The sequence below is a fragment of the Dunckerocampus dactyliophorus genome, chromosome 16, assembly GCF_027744805.1.
Source record: "Dunckerocampus dactyliophorus isolate RoL2022-P2 chromosome 16, RoL_Ddac_1.1, whole genome shotgun sequence".
Lineage (NCBI taxonomy): Eukaryota > Metazoa > Chordata > Actinopteri > Syngnathiformes > Syngnathidae > Dunckerocampus > Dunckerocampus dactyliophorus.
In genome coordinates, this window is record NC_072834.1 from 12,168,654 (window position 1) to 12,185,471 (window position 16,818).

The 16,818-nt window shown below is 39.9% G+C and overlaps 2 protein-coding genes across 4 annotated transcripts; one reads left to right on the plus strand and one right to left on the minus strand.

Annotated features, from left to right (window-relative positions):
• Window positions 1-179: 179 nt before the first annotated feature.
• Window positions 180-6,717, plus strand: dnajb13 (DnaJ heat shock protein family (Hsp40) member B13). Of its 3 annotated transcripts, XM_054755133.1 has the most exons (8): window positions 180-712; window positions 810-913; window positions 1,261-1,422; window positions 1,511-1,659; window positions 3,275-3,388; window positions 3,792-3,905; window positions 4,788-4,864; window positions 6,029-6,717. In XM_054755133.1, the coding sequence occupies exons 1-8, from the start codon at window positions 645-647 to the stop codon at window positions 6,186-6,188; spliced, it is 948 nt and encodes a 315-aa protein (XP_054611108.1). In that variant the 5' UTR covers window positions 180-644; the 3' UTR covers window positions 6,189-6,717. The 3 variants fall into 3 exon arrangements, with proteins under 3 accessions (XP_054611108.1, XP_054611109.1, XP_054611110.1); XM_054755134.1 differs by lacking the exon at window positions 3,792-3,905; XM_054755135.1 differs by lacking the exons at window positions 3,275-3,388; window positions 3,792-3,905; window positions 4,788-4,864; window positions 6,029-6,717 and adding an exon at window positions 1,885-2,327.
• A 1,360-nt stretch (window positions 6,718-8,077) lies between these two features.
• LOC129169097 (dicarboxylate carrier SLC25A8-like) lies at window positions 8,078-13,547 on the minus strand. Its single transcript, XM_054755136.1, has 7 exons — window positions 13,265-13,547; window positions 12,035-12,168; window positions 11,754-11,961; window positions 11,475-11,672; window positions 11,313-11,414; window positions 8,867-9,047; window positions 8,078-8,787 (listed from the first exon to the last, which is right to left on the minus strand). Exons 2-7 carry the CDS (start codon window positions 12,158-12,160, stop codon window positions 8,682-8,684), a joined length of 921 nt encoding a protein of 306 aa, XP_054611111.1. The 5' UTR covers window positions 12,161-12,168; window positions 13,265-13,547; the 3' UTR covers window positions 8,078-8,681.
• Between the last annotated feature and the right edge of the window lie 3,271 nt (window positions 13,548-16,818).

The following is a 16,818-nucleotide window of genomic DNA, read 5'->3' on the forward strand; positions in this document are numbered from 1 at the left end:
TTACGAAAATGCACATATTTTTAGAAACCGGATTATGTTCACTTATGTATTATTGAAAATATACATTGCTTAAAAATAAATAGCTGCATTAGGATTGTTTTTCCCTCAGTGTTGGTCTATTTTATAAGGATGTCATTTGTTATATTACTGCTGGACTGCATCCGTGTAAAGCTAATAATTTTACAATTTTTATATGTTGGTTTTGCATGTACCTCACCCATGTATTTTCGCCTCTGCCCTTTGTTGAAGGTCCCTGAATTCTTTATCGCGGCCGGCGTCTCCTAGCAACAAATGTAAACAACTGTTGGAACTGAGTTTTATAGTGACTTGTACGTGCTAGCACGCGTGTTACTACGCTTTGAACGCATTGTCACTAAAGTTTTACATACTTGTGCTGTGAATTATTGATCTCGGAACACGGGATTTGCCAACTTTACTGGACGGAATCAAACGTAAGGTGGATCAGCCTTTCTTGTAACAACTCTAAGGTTATCCACGCGTGTTATGGTCTATCCTTCATCCGTATTTCCTCACTGCTTTGACTGCTAAAATACTTTGCGACTGTTATCGATATTTTGTTATATACAAATCAGTCACACGAGGACACACTTTATTATAGATTTGTAGTTCAAAAAAACGCTTTAATGTGTAGCGAATACTACGAGAAGCTTGAAATAAACAGGAATGCGACAGACGCAGACATCAAAAAGGCGTAAGTCTGCCTAGCAACACTACTGTATGATGAACCAATCACAGATGGGGTTGTCATTTTCTTAGTGTCACGTGGTTTCACTGTTCCCCTTCTGCAGGTATCGCCGCCTTGCACTCAAGTTTCACCCCAGCAGCAACAAAGAACCAGAAAGTGCCGAGAAATACTACCAACTGGGTGAAGCCTACGATGTTTTGAGTGATCGTAAGCACATTGTTCTTTACATTTGTGATCACTATTTTCTGATTATATGATCATAACTACAGTGACTTCCGGTTTACCAGCAGGTGGCAGTATTATAATTTATGACTGCGCAATCATACATTCAGTGGCCAAAACATTAAGTACATGTGGAAAAATACTTCAAGACAATGATGCTCACTTGTTAGTGACACAGGGAGAGATATTAGAGCTTTCATTTTTTCACCAAAATCAAACTTGTTCTCTACAATGCACCTTATAACCGACTGGTATACCAGGAATAAATTGAGGAATTGCTAATGTCTAGCCATGACCAGTGTGTTTATGGCATGTATGCAATATTGTAACAGCTCGTAAAAGGGCAACCTATGACAAGTTTGGAGTGGAAGGTCTCAAAGGTGGAATCCCTTATGAGTTTGGCAGTGGTGGAGCGTGGTCGTCCAAATATGTCTACCACGGGAACCCAGACAAAACCTTCCGACAGTTTTTCGGCAGTGACAACCCATTTGCAGGTACGACAATAACATTAGTTTGTGTGTACAGTATCAGTGTAGATGTCAGGCTTCTTGGTTGTACTGATGTTTGTTTGCCATTTGTCAGACTTCTATACAAATGACGTCCCACTGCTGTTGGGTGGCCTTCTGCCAGAAGAGGTAAAGACCCAAGACCCCCCAATAGAGAGAGATCTTCATTTGTCCCTGGATGACCTCTTTCACGGTTGCACCAAAAAAATCAAGATATCTCGAAGAGTACGTGCTGGTTGCAGTTTGTTTATCCAAAAATACACTGATACACTCCTGATAGGCCTGTCACGATAACACATTTTGCTGGACGATAATTGTCCAACAAATTATCGCTGATAAACGACAACATTATTTTGAGACAATTTTTTATTGATGTGATAATAATATATGGCACAATAATGCCGGTAAACCATCCATCCATCCATTTTCTATGCTGCTTATCCTCACTAGGGTCGCGGGGGAATGCTGAAGCCTATCCCAACTGACTTTGGGCAAGAGGCGGGGTACACCCTGGACTGGTCACCAGCCAATCGCAGGCCACATATAGACAAACAATCATTCACACTCACATTCATACCTATGGACAATTTAGAGTCGCCAATGAACCTAACATGCATGGTTTTGGAATGTGGGAGGAAGCCGGAGTACCTGGACAAAACCCACGCAGAGATGCCCAAGCGGAGATTCGAACCCAGGTCTTCCCGATCTCCGGACTGTGTGGCGAAACATGCGGCCCGCGAGTACACCGAATGAAAAGCAATAAACTTTAATTTCTCAAGAGTATTTACCGCCTCTCCCTACTGGGACAAAGAGACTGAATGACTGACAGGAGGGTTCACTCACTCAGTTCATTCCACTATACAACCAACACTCCCAAGTGTTGAGACAGATGCACAGAGTAAACCCTCTTGTCATCCAGCCTCTTTGGTAGAGAGAGAAAGAGGAGGAAAACAAACAAGCATGCATCAAAATATTGAGGCCCGTTGGTTTTTATTATGTTTTTATTTATCGTGCAGTTAATTGTTTGCAAGCATTTACATTTTGTACTGTTGGATCTTGAGGAGGTTCTAAGTAGAACTTCAAAAAAGGAAAAAAGAAGAAATGGGAATGGGACAAAAAATGTTTGGATAAAATTTGTAAATTTTTACCAAAAAATGTCACAGGCCCTGAGTCGGAGGGTCCAATTGGCTGTCCGTCAAGACACGGGACGATCCTTGGCAGAAATGAAGGTTGTTACTGGTGCTGAGTGCGTCCAATAACCATCAGACGAACAAAATGCCACAAAATTGTCCATTTGGAATTTGCACGACAGCACCGAACGTGGGACATTGAAAGGTGGAAAATAAGTTCTATTCTCTGATGAGAAAAAACCTTGATGGTCCTGATGTCTTCCAGCGTGACTGGCATGACAAGAACATCCCACCTGAGATGTTTTCCACACGGCACAGTGGAGCGGGCGCCATCATGATCTGGTTTGCTTTCTCCTTCAATGGAACAATGGAGCTTTAGGTTGTGCAGGGGCGTCAAATGGTAGATGGCTGTGTGGAGGTGTTGCAGGGGGCCCTTGTCTGTGTGGTAATGACTGGGTTCAACAGGACAACGATGCATTTCACAGTACCCACCTGACAAAGGACGAAGGTTAATGGTTGTTTGCAATAAACTGCTTACTCAGTGTATTTTTGTCTCACTCCCATTTCTTGTTTTTACATTTTGAAGCACTACTTAGAACCTTAAGATCCAACTGTGCAAAATGTCAATTCTTACAATTTTTCAAATGGTCTGAAAATTTTGATCAGGAGTATATAAAAATACATGTATTTCTTCTGATTCCATTTTGCAGGTTATGAATGATGATGGCTACACATCTGGTATTAAGGATAAGATTTTGTCGATAGATGTAAAACCTGGATGGAAAGAAGGCACGAGGATTATTTTCTCCAAAGAGGGGGATCAGGTAAGAGAGATTGGACTCACTGAAATCTCATGGCTACTTGGCTTGTTTTGAAGGAAGAGTACAAATCGTCAGTCATCCCCTCCTATTTAAACCATTTAATAACATTTAAATAACATGGTTTAAACTTTCATTGTGGCGCTCAATTTTTGTCTTTATTATTTTTCTTTTTCATGGTAAAAAGTAGACATGACACGTGACTTAGTGTTGGAGGACAAGTCATGTTAATAAAATAATATGACAACACAGAAAAACGTTCGGACCGTCCTAATAAACAATTCAATTCTGTGAAATATCCATTTTTTTCATATATATATTTTTGTCTTTGTACCATACATTTCAGTAAAATTCGCCACATCCAGGTACACCGTAATAATCATTACCATCTCGCTTTTGTAACGTTTAGGGTCCAAGCAAGATCCCTGCAGATATTGTGTTCATAGTGCGACAGAAGAGTCACCCTCTGTTTATAAGACAAAACAATGACCTGATCTACAAGGCCCAAATCTCTCTAGCAATGGTGAGTCATGATGAGAGCCACTATAAAGGTGAATACCGTACCTGTAATGTAATGTGTGCCGTGGGAAAGTGTCCAATTTCACCTAATTATTATTCGCAAATAATGTGCGGTTGCCGAGTGTCTGTGCTGTCTAGTCGTGATCGGAAGAGTAACCATGCAATACACTTCCATATCAGTAGGTGGCAGCAGGTAGCTAATTGCTTTGTACAGGCAAAATAATAATGCATGGATGCGTCAGATGGCGGTGACAGTGGCATTGTGGCTAGCGAAACAGTGATGGAGAAGTTTTTGAAAAGGCAAGATGCTAACTCTGAACTGCCTGGAAAAAATTCGGACCCAGATGAAGGTATGAGGGGAGGTCAAAAGAAAGCAAAGACGGATAGCTGAAGTAAAATCTCTTGCACGAGGCAATATTAGCTGTCTTTCTTTGTCTTTGCAAGGAAACGGCTACGTTGTGCTTGGTGTGTGATGAGAAGCTAGCTATCCAACAATGCTCTGGTCACAACTAAGCTTAAACACCATCTCCAAAAGAGACAGAGTTGTTGAGGAAGAGCGTTGTGTGTGTCTTTTTTCGATTCCTGCCAGGATATTAGCTATGTGTTCATCCAAACAGACCCGGGTTTCACACTGAGTGAGTAGAAATGTGAATGATTCTAAAATACGTTTTTATTTTTGTTTATTTGATTCCTACACTGACACTGTGATGAGAACAACTTTATATTGTCAATGTAGGCTACAGGGTTCCTTTGCTAGCATTTTCGGCTGGTGGTGTGCCTCGTGGTTTTGTCAATTTAAAAAAATGTGCCTTGGCGCAAAAAAGGTTGAAAAACACTGATGTACGAATATGTCAAGCAGCACCTTTCCTCTCTTTGCTGCATACAGGCCTTGACTGGCTGTTCTGTCAATGTGGAAACGCTAGATGGCAGACTACTCAACGTTCCCATCAATGACATTGTACAGTAAGTGTTGTCCTTTGGCACGCCTCGTTTTACATAAAACACGTGGGCATTGGAATGGTTTGGTTTGTTTCAAACATGCTTAACCAGTTACATTATAAGAACATCACATGTTTAGACTTGCACGAGTCAACATGTCAAAAAATGAGAAGGAAAAAAACCTCACCAATTACTGATAGTCTTGTTCACTTCCTGTGTGAAAGACAGTAAATACAGGAGTAAAAGTTGACAGAAACATCGATATAAAATCCGTGATAATTAATACCTTGATTAGTAACAGTAGGCAATAAATTAAGAATGGCTACAGGAGTAAAAAAACTTGATATTGTTCAATGACTAAATAAATACAGAATACAGGACATAATAGATCAAAGTAACCTAAATATTGTAAATGAAGAAGTACATATACACACGATATGCGATAGATTGTACATTATTAAAGAATAATAAACAAATTCAGGATAAATTATACCAGACACTCTGGTGTACATTAATTAGGGATAAATTATATTGGATGCTGGTGTTCATTAAACAATAATAAATGAAAGAATACAGGATAAATGTTCTCAGAAATTGGTTTTCATGAAATATTTTTTAAATGAATTCAGGATAAATGATACCAGACATTTAGTTTTTCATTGAATAAATAAAAAATGAATGAATTCAGGATAAATCATATTGGACATATGTTTACGCTAAATAATAAAAAAAAAATGATTTTGGAACACTGTGATATTCATGAAATAATAACAAATGATTGGAATCAGGATCAATCATATCAGACATTCATTTTTGTTACATTTTTAAAAATGAATGAATTTGGGATCCATCATTTCAGACACTGCGGGATTGATGAAATAATAATAAATGAATCAATTCAGGATCAGTTATAACAGACACTGTTTTGCATTCAGTAATGATACGTGAATTAATTCATTTTGAATTGATATCAGACACTGTGGATCTCAGCACACTTCTTCTTCCACGTACCTTGTAAGCACCATACAGTATGCTTGCGCCGCTTCTCAAACGGACTCATACTGATACAGTTCCTTCCTCAAGCCGTTTCATAGTTTTACTCGACATGATGATAGGCTGAAAGTTTTTGGTGATGTGTATCGGCGGTTGCCTTTTCTCCTCTCTGATACGTTTGTCACCAAACCCCAGCTTCACTTACCAAAAGGTGGTGACTGGAGAGGGGATGCCATTCTCCCAGAATCCCTCCCAGAGAGGAAACCTCATCCTCACGTTTGGAATTCAGTTTCCCGAGAGGCTCTCTCCTGAGAGGAAGGATCTCATCAAACAAGCTCTGCTCTTTAAAAATTGATCACATCTGGACTTTTTTTTGTTGTTGTTGTTTTTTCGCCACACGACAGGTTTATGAAAATGAAAAAGTCTGGCATTTACCATCCAGAAATGACCCCATGTCCAAAAGCATTTGAACAAAGCAACATAACAGTGCATCTAACTACTATACAGTATGTGTTATGTAATTGGCAGCTGCCTGCAGCCCATAGGCAGAACCAAATGTTCCAACAAAGATAACGCAGACTGCTGAGTCATGCTGGAAACACAAGAACACCATGCGCTGTACACAAAATGAAATCCATATGTTCCGTCCATTAAACATTTGAAGTCCTCCCAGCTTTCGCGTTTTTTTTCTTTGGCTCCTTTAGCACCTCCTCACACGTCTACACTTAATCACCCAGCCTACACGTCAAAGTGTTGATTTCCATGTCATAAACACATTTGTTTGAAGTAAGCGTCTGACTTGTGAGATGACCTAGCGGAGCATGTACGCTAACAGGATCTAATATTATGTCATCTATACCCCTCTTAACTTTACCTGAATGGATGTTGCCAGAGCTTCTTTAGAGACCAGACGACCAATGTCCAATGACGAATCAGTTTAGCCAGAAAATGGCAGTACGGTGGGACTTTCGTTAGTGTCTGCCCCAGTTGGCGTGTTTTTCGGTTAATGTTGAAAATCTTCATCACAATTTTGCCCCGATTTTTACGTGCGTGCTCTACAATATGGCGCATGTCTTGTCATGTTGTTCATACACTGTGTTTGTCGATCTGTGTTCCTAATGTGTTTTTTTGGTCACAAAATAGCCTTCCTTGTTAGCATCCTACTAGCTAGCTCAACAACCAGGACCGGTAATTTTTCCCATAACAAAAAATGTAAATCCAAATAATCCGTTCCAGAAAGCTAAAAATGTTAACCCAAAACATTATAGTTTTACAATTATAGTATGGCAAGCAGAAAACAATTCAAACTGCATAAAATACATATAAATGATGAATGAAAAACACTAAAAGTCACCTTAAATGAATATTTAAGTCACCTTAAATGAATATATAAGGTGACTTTTACCTTCATTGAAGACGTGATTCTTGATGTGACTGTCCCCAAAGAGACGATGTGGCAGCGAGATCGACCACCACCATCTTCCTGTTTTGACATGACTTGTTTCTTGAATTCAATAGTGTTTCTCACCTCAATACTGTAGCCCAAAATGGAGCCAAAGAAAGTTGCAAGTGTCATGAGAATTACTGAGTTCAGGAAATAACTCATGCCAAAGCAGGAAAATGGCGTCCATGCGGCGTCTCGCTGCCACATCGTGTCTTTGGGAACAGTAGTCTTCAATGAAGGTTAAAGTAACCTTAGTTTAGAATTATTTTATTCATGTAAAACTATAATTGTAAAACTGTAACAATGTGTTTTAACATTTTTGAGAGTCAACCGCTGATGATGACATAGCTGTAACTTCCGGTTGCCATAGGATGCTAACAAGGAAGGACGTTTGTTTTAAAAAAAAACGTTAAGAATACAGATGGACTCACGCAGTGCATTAATGTACACCATATTGTACGCTAACTGGAGAATGCACGCAAACCGAGGCAAAATTATGGTGTACATTTTGTAAAAGCACTCTAACCAGGGCAGACGCTAACCGAGGTTCCACTGTAATTTAATTTTAAACCTGCTTTTGAGTTGAAACAAATGTTGGTAATTCAATAAAATACTAGATGAGGGGGGAAAAAAAAGCATGAACATTCATTTTTTCGTATGGAAAAAAAATATCAAACGGTGACACTAAAGCATTGAGTTAAACCGAATCGTCAATGTTCTACACCGTTGCTCCCCTAATGAGTACCTCATGTTATGACCAGAGAGGTGCATTGTTGGACAAGGCAAAGCAAACCACAAAGTTCCATATTTACAAAATGTTTGTGTTTATTTGGTTGTTATGACACTTTTCTAACATGTTTATAACTTATCGACCAGCAACAATTCATGACGTTTAAATACACATCCTGTAATAATCCCTGACCCGATGGCTCGCGTGCAAACACTGTAAACTGTCAACAAAACTGGCACATAAAAATCTATGTTGTCACATGGCTCAGTGTGTACTAAATATACCCTCATTGACACATTTAATACATTATAGCAACATTTCCATAGGATCTATCTTTGCAGTTTATTCTTGTAAACATAAAAATCTGAACACCTCATTTTGATCCTCATATTTTGGTACCCTTCACCTGCAACCACATGTGCAACCACATTGCTAAAATCCAAAGAGGTACGGCATCCATGCAGGAATTAACTGGAGCTCTGCCGCTTCTGGTTTTGGACAAAGAGCATGTCAGTTTTTTATTCTGGCAAGTTCACTTGGCATCTCCCTGAGCTTTGATCACAGGGAAAGTATTTGAAGTACTCTTTGGGGCTTCTTGTGACTGGTGTCAATAACCTCCGTCCGCCACTGTGCACCGCGGTGGAAATTTCCAATGACATCGGAAGCGGTTTTGGTCAAAACGGTGACTCCCAATACTTGGTCATGCCTCGTTTGATTTGTTCATATGTCACGAACATGACGATGTTCCAGGAGCCCAGTCGCAGGAAGGAAGGCATAAACCTGAGAGAGGAGAACGTTCAACATGATAAAACACGAGAAACAAGTTGTCGTATTGATGGGTGTCATTATGAGAACACACCCTTTATAGAAGGCCGTGGCGCCTTCATTCTTCAGCATGCTGACAGCACAGTTGACGGCGCTGCTGTACTGATTGGCGCCTGAATTCATGAAGCGCGTTTTAACGACATCCACAGGCGACGCCACCACCGTGGTACAGAAGCCCGCACCAAAGGCAGCCGTGAAATGACACGGCAGGTTGTCTGAAAGGGAACAATAATCATTAAGAAACCACATTTTTATCATTTCAGCAGAGGATATATTAGAGAAGGGCTGTCCATACTTTTTGCCACGTAGGCCTGCGTAGGGAAAAATCACAGGATGCGCTGTCATTCATATCACCGGTTCAATGTTTTCTTGTTACATTATGCCTTTTGCCTATTTTTTCCATTTTTGCTGTTGTTTTTTTCCCTAAAATGTGCTGCGGGCCAATAAAAAACAAGCTGCATGCCACAAATGGCCCTCGAGCCGTACTTGGGACATCCCTGTATCATACTTGTCAACATTTGTATTTAAACATAATGAGATTTTTCTGGAATAAAAGGGAAATTCTGGTCTTTCGTTTTTTCTGGTCTTTTCACCATTTTAACATAGTGGGCTCCCTTAAACAGCTGCAGTACATCCAGAATGCTGCTGCTGGAGTCCTGACTAGAACCAGGAAATATGACCATATTAGTCCAGTACTCAGGTGGCTTCCTGTCGCTCAGTGAATAGACTTGAAAACAGGTCTGCTTGTGTACAAGTCTTTTCATGGTCTTACGCCAAAGTACATCTCTGACATGTTAGAGCCACATAAACCATCTCGAGCTCCGAGAAGCTCAAAGAGTGGTCTCCTGCGGGTGCCCAGAGTCGGGACTAAACCCGGTGAGGCTGGGTTTCACAGTCTTCCAGAAGATGTGCGACAATCCTCAACTTTGGCAATGTTCAAGTCCAGGCTGAAAACACTTCTATTCAACTGCATATGACAACTGAAAGTATTTTATCTGCTCTCGTCATTTTTAATCTTTATTTTGTTTTATGGAATGATTTATGGAATTTTATGTCATGATTTTAGAATGATTTTATTTTTTATGGAATGATTTGATGAAGTCATTTTACCCTTTTTTTTGTAAAACACCTTTTGTATGAATTGTGCTCTAGAAATAAACTTGCCTCGCCTTGCCTATTTATTAGAACAGGGGTGTCCAAACCTTTTCCCTCTGAGGGATGCGTACAATCAAAGGATGCGAGGGTCATTTTGGTATATTTGATTTAGTCAAAAAAGGCTAAAAAATATGGTGTATATATTTCTAGATTGAGGGCCGCACGGTGGTCTAGTGGTTAGCATGTTGGCCACACAGTCACAGTCTGGAGATGGGGAAGACCTGGATTTGATTCTCCCTTGGGCATCTCTGTGTGGAGTTTGCATGTTCTCCTCGTGTGTGCGTTGGATTTCCTCCCACATTCCAAAAACATGCATGTTAGGTTAATTGGTGACTCTAAATTGTCCATAGGTATGAATGTGAGTGGGAATGGTTGTTTGTCTATATGTGCCCTGCGATTGGCTGGCAACCATTCCAGGGTGTACCCCGCCTGTCGCCCGAAGTCAGCTGGGATAGGCTCCAGCATGCCCCCGTGACCCTAATGAGGAGAAGCGGTATAGAAAATGGATAGATGGATATTTCAAGATTGTTAAATTATTGTTTGCATTATTCATATGAAGAGTTCAACTGCTGCGTAGCAAAATGTCCACGTAAAATGTATCGGTAGAAGTATGCCATGTATTTGGTGTATTTGGTACTTCACCCACCACTACCATGCGTTTTATGTTCATTTTTTTTCTACAATGTGCCGTGGGCCAATAAAAAACAAAATGCAGGCCACAAATGGCCCCCGGGCCGCACTTTGGATATCCTGTATCATACCTGTCAACATTTACATTCGACAATCAGGGAATTTTTCCAGAAAAGAAGGGCAATTCTGGTCTTTCCACCAGAAGTTTCAAAATTGTTTTGGAGTTTCGTAATTGCTTTGGTATCATAATAACATACTTGCAATATAATTTCTCCAACAGGTTTTCCCAACTTGTGTAAATCTACAATTTTCCTTCTCAGATCTTTACGAAGTTCCTTGAACTTTCTTCCAAATATCGGTTGATCCAATGAGTGCTCTCAAATAGATCCTTTTTATGCCGGGAAAGAGAAAGCACCAGCTGCAGTCAATCTTGTCAAGAAGTTCATTGGGTTCAGCTTTGTTAAGTTTGACAATCTAGAACCTTCAGCAACGCTTATTAAAGTAATTATCTGAATATATAGATATATTTGAGGCTGTATGTTTATTATAAAATCCAACATAAATTCTAATTTGTGCACTCAGAATAAACGCCTGCGGTGGTATTCTTATGGTCGAAAAAAATACATACGTAATGTAGAGCCTGTTGCATACAGTCCCTTTAAATAAAGGTAGCAATGGCCTGTTTATTCTCTCACCTGTCATCAAGTTATACTTCAGGATGACCTCCTTAATGATGTCATATGTCACCAGCTCTGCACAGTTAACAATGGCGTTCCGCGTGATGTTGGGCATGCAGCCTAAAAGAAAGCAAGAGGCGTTACATCACAGTCAGCGTGAATGTTATGTAATACTCGTACCTTTCCAAAGCCCTCGTACCCCCTCGTCCCGGGCTATGGTCTTGTAGGCATCCAGGGTGCCGTTATATCTCCTCCCACCATCAGACAAGCGAGCCTGGGCTTGAAAACGCACTTTCACCACATCTGTCGGTTGTGCAAAAGCCACAGCCATGGCGCCGGTGGTGCACCCCGCCATGAGCCTGGTAACAATCCCAGAACCTTTTTGCAACACATCCACTGTCACTATCGAGGTGCCTTTTGTCATGAAGACAATCCATCCAGAGGATTACGAGTACTCACTTTCTGTGCCCCGAGTGTAGAATTGCTTCATGGTGTCGTAAAGGCCGATCCGCACAGAGGCGAAGCTCATCTGCCTCTGCAGTCCCGCCACCAGTCCGTTGTAAAGACTCCTGGCCCCCTCAGTGCGCACCATCGTGCTGATGGTGCCAAAAACTCCACGGTATTTCCTTGCATTAGCACCCTCAGCTTTCTGACTCTCCCCCTGAACCTGAAGGCAGCAGTGCCACACAGATTCACAGCAAAATCCAACTACGTGCGATATCGTCACCATCTCATCCTACCTGGAGGCGCACTTTAGCCGTATCCAGGGGAAAGGTGACCAGGTCAGCGATGCAGGCGGCAGTGCCAGCACCAAAGAACTTAACAGTCGCAGAGGGCACCACGTCTTTGGGTTTCATGCCGACCATTTTTGCACCTACGTCAGTGACACACACGGAAAAACATGTTCTTATTTGACCTGCACATGCCGCTCACCATGACCAACACATTTAGAACCACTGGCATGACACTTTCCACTTGCTCATCTTATAACATTACCACGAAAGCCCGCTTGATCCCAAGTTATATTGTCTCTAACCCGTAGCTTAAACTTATCTGGCAATTAAACCATGTGATTTGCCCCAGCCAATCAGTGAACGCATGTAAGTTAGAAATGCTGGTATATCAATATTTAAATACACTATGATGATGATTATTAAAATCAAATAATTACTCAAATTAATAAATAATTTATATATATAAAAAAAATAAATAAAATGAAAATATATAAGTAAATACAAATTAAATGTCACTTTCCCTTTTTCAAGGGATGAAGGACACTTACAATAAAATGTATAATGTTTTTATTTATTATTATAATACTAAAAATATATTAATATAGCAATTATAACTATTGATATTGTAATAATTATAATAATATGGGCTTAATATACACAGTAGAGTCATGGCCGAAAATACTGGCATGCCAATGTTTTTGGTCATGGCTGTATAAATTAGGCATGACCAAAAATGATGCCAATATTTTTGGCCATGACTGCATAATAAATGACATATAATAATTCAATTAAGTGTCAAAAACACTTTAAATATTATACAATTAAACTGTTAATCCAAACAGTCTAAAGTGCAGATATTTTTTTATTATTATTTTATTTTTATTTTTTTTCTCCTTATTATATTATTACCTAATTGCAAATTTGATTGACAATTGAGGTGATCCCACATATATTCTATCGTGACAATATTAATTTAATGACTATATCTTATAGTATATACACTGTATTTTCTTTCAGACCCTTGGAAGAATAATGGGGATCCAAACAAACAAACATAAACCACATTCAAATTGCCTGATATACTGTATTTCTTTCATTCACATGACTTTCATTTTCCATGCTGCTTATCTGGATCATATCCACATGAAACATCTCTGCATACTACATAAAACGATCATGTCAATATGCTGGTACGATAAATTCAGATCAAGAAGTGTATTCAGATGGAAATATTACCTCAGTTGATCCACAAAAATTATAATAATCCCAGCGCAGCAAAGTATAGAAGCAATCCTTGAGGCGATTCCTCTAGTGTCCACATCTCTTGCTGCCTTCTCACTGTTTGTTTCGTCGCCAGGCCGTCTGAATTTATGGCCACCTTTTTGCACATGACCCCTATGTAGCGTGACAAGTTGAGCCCACCTGTTATGTGAGTCTCATGTTTACCAGTGTGGGAGACACACTCAGACACACACACACACACACACACACAGGCAGTGATACTTGAGCTCTTGTTGATCTTCATTTTGCACCGTCATGGCAGACCAGGATGCAAGCAAGCGCATAGAAAGCAAAGGAAAGGACATATATATATTTTTTTCTAAATCATCAGGTGTTGTTGTGTTCACTCGGTAGTCATGATGTTTATTGCAGATTCAATGTATGCCGATGGTGAGTTCATGGAAAATGCAGTCCTTCACGTGTCTATTGGTTCACGTCTGCAGCCAATCAGAGACGGAGACGCCTTATGGAATTCCTTGAGTGTTTTCACGGGGCATTGAAGTCGCTCTCAGAGAGCTGCACCGGATAACACTATCAAATTTGATCATATTGGATGACATCTGCATTGCATCCAAGTAAAGGCAATCAACAAGCGGAGCTATTTGGATCGACACTAGTTTATAATCACATCAGCAACAAACTGTACATCTTCATCGGTGTCAGTCTTAATCAGTATTCAGCTCCATGCCGTTACACTTTCAGGAAAATGAGCGGGGTTTGCTTTTGTGTTAACAAACAATGAGATATTAAAATGTACACTAACAGACTTCACATACCACTCTTCTGTTCTCACTACACCGACAAGTCATTCCATCCTGAATCCAGATGGAGTTATTTCTGGGCTGTGCCTCCCCTTGATTGCCACCTCATTTGGAGCCGGCTTTTTTCTTTCTGGTCAAAATGTGTGGTACCGTATGTATCGCCACAGAGCAGAAAGCGGCGGGAGGGGCTACACTATGCGGTCGAATCAGTGCTGAAATTGGTGAGCATAAATACCATAATCGGAGCGCATAAAAGGCACTCTTGACGCTCGGTTGCACATCACAGTCGTGAGCACACAAGCGGGAGGGAGGGAGATGATGAAAAGGTGAAGAAAATGAGCAATAGGAGACAAAAGCCGAAGACATTTGTGTTTCTGAATGTCAATCTTTGCTGAAGACCAGTGTTGGGCTACATTCCCCCAAAAAGTCATTTAACTAGTAAGGGAATTACTCCTTCCTAAGTATTTATTGTGGTACTTTTTGGCAGAACATTCAAATATGTCAAAGAATTGGGATTTAGCATTGTAGAGTTACGCACAACAGACGCAGACCAACACATTTCTCTGAGACGTAAAGTACATTCCACATGTATTTTCTTGCATTTTAATAAAAAAAGCAAGAACAGTACAGACACTACTTGATGTCATTGATGTAAAGGGATTTTTCGGCAATGACATTGAAGTAGTGCCTGCACTTTCATCCTGAAAACTCGACAGGCAGCTTGGGGCTCACCATTGTTGCATCGAGTTCTCTTGTGTGACTGAGGCACGTTGAGGTTTGTAAGCACTGGGCATTAAGGTGTCGTCTTAATTACCATGAAATTGTACTCTACTTTGGCCAATTACCATTACTTATGTGTCTATCACCAAATAAAGACAATCAAGAAATATTTTCCTGCGCATTTGAATTTATATTTGGTCGTGTAGTGCTTTGTTGATGTTGTGTTGTTTCACTAGAAATAGTGGGAAATTTCTAAATAATGCACACCATCAGATTGGACCGTTTAGTCCAATTGAGATGCGTCTTTGTTGTTGTATTTTATGATTTTTTTTTCTATTAATCTGTTCCATGTTGAGCATATAAGCAAAGTATGTATTTTTCATCCATATTTTGGTAATGAATCAATCAAGCAACAAAAAAATCTCGGAGGCATTTTGGGAGCTGAAAGAAACGACTCCCTTAAGAGAGGCAACATTCCCATCACTGCTGCTGGTCTCATTCATTCAGGGAGGTTGCCAGGTTTGTCGCACTATATAGTGAGTCAAGACTTTAGGAAAGTTCTAACATTTTATGAGAGCATCCGTCATGATGTAAAATTAAAAAAAATAACAAAATAATAAATAATTATATCTATATAGAAATATTTCTTAATTGAACTGTATTATAAATGGATTTTCTGTATGATTCCAATCGTTTTGGACATTTTCTTAGGTAAAAATCACTGAATTTCCTGATAAAATACAGAGCAGAAACCAAAGGTGAGGCTGTCGCAAGCATCTCCTCTCGACTTAGTGGGCAAAGCCTTGCTTACCGGCTAAGACGGGGGTGTTAGACGGGGGCCAAGCGTCTTAATGTGGCCCACCATTTCCAAATTCCTTTTTTTAAACATTCAACATCCAAACCGTAGCTGGCATCATGACTTGCAGTGCATGTGCAAATAGTCCTTTTAAGTTACGTGCTATGTTTAATTAGCACTTAGTTCTTGACTTATGTGATGCATCAACTTGCTGTGGATGTGTTGCGTTTTTGTTTCGTTGCACCGTGAGCAAGGACGTGGTTCTGCTTGATGGCATCTATTTAGAGACACGGCACCCCTGGTCTAAGAGCACTCAGTGAGTGCACTGAGTTGGATCATGGCGCCAATGTCATGTTGCAGAAATATTTATTATACTCCCATGATTTTCTACAGTCTGTGTAATGCCTGTGTGGCATCAGAAATGTCATACAGGAGGCACTTGCTTCATCCTGAGGTGGTGGGGGCATGCTGGGAGGTGCTTGTCACTGCCGTCCTACCATAGAGAGGAAAAGCCAGGGTTGTTTTTTTTTTTTTAATTATTGAAATACACAGAAGAAGCGCAAACAAGTCAAATGCAAGATATTTTTATGCTCTGCTGAATGAATGGATGAATTTCCTGGAGGATAGGGCGCATGTACTTCAAATGGAGATAAAAGGTGAGGACACAAATGTTTTTAAGTTAATAAAAAAAACTAATGAATGAAACTAAGAAGTATTTGAAAACTTTTTTTTTTACCCCAAGTGAATTATTCTCTTCTTTTTTTGTTATCCTCTTAACTCATTCAATACCAAAGACGTAGTTATTTTTATAAACCCAAACGCCCGATCCCAGCAATGTATTTCTACATTTTTTACGTTATTTTGCACGAGTGGCTAAAAGAGGTGATGGCACAACTCCCCACTTATGGATTTGCCTTCAGAGCAACTTTAAGCCATGAAAACGGCCACTAGGTGGCAGAAGTGCATTTGATAAGAGGTCATGTGGATGGAAGAAACACATGACAGGAAGTGTGCAGAAGATTATGCATTGTGTGGGATTTTTAACGGATGCACACACACATGCACATGCATAGCTTAGTTGCAAATGTGAAAATTGTAACTAGTTCACGATGTTATATTTGTGAATAAATTGTTATTTTGATGTAAAACAGCCCTTTTGGTGTTGTTTATGTTGTGGTATTGTTGAGATATTTGAGCTCTCACAAAAGCAAACAATATCTGTCAAAATAAAA

Excerpts from the sequence above, each read along its gene's own strand:
- LOC129169097 (XM_054755136.1), bottom strand. The coding sequence starts at position 12,160 with ATGGTCGGCATGAAACCCAAAGACGTGGTGCCCTCTGCGACTGTTAAG. Across the intron at positions 11,673-11,753 it reads CTACACTCGGGGCACAGAAA|GTTCTGGGATTGTTACCAGG; the intron begins GTGAGTACTCGT and ends TGTTGCAAAAAG. Across the intron at positions 11,415-11,474 it reads GGTACGAGGGCTTTGGAAAG|GCTGCATGCCCAACATCACG; the intron begins GTACGAGTATTA and ends GCTTTCTTTTAG.
- dnajb13 (XM_054755133.1), top strand. The coding sequence starts at position 645 with ATGTGTAGCGAATACTACGAGAAGCTTGAAATAAACAGGAATGCGACA. Across the intron at positions 914-1,260 it reads CTACGATGTTTTGAGTGATC|CTCGTAAAAGGGCAACCTAT; the intron begins GTAAGCACATTG and ends ATATTGTAACAG. Across the intron at positions 4,865-6,028 it reads CCCATCAATGACATTGTACA|CTTCACTTACCAAAAGGTGG; the intron begins GTAAGTGTTGTC and ends ACCAAACCCCAG.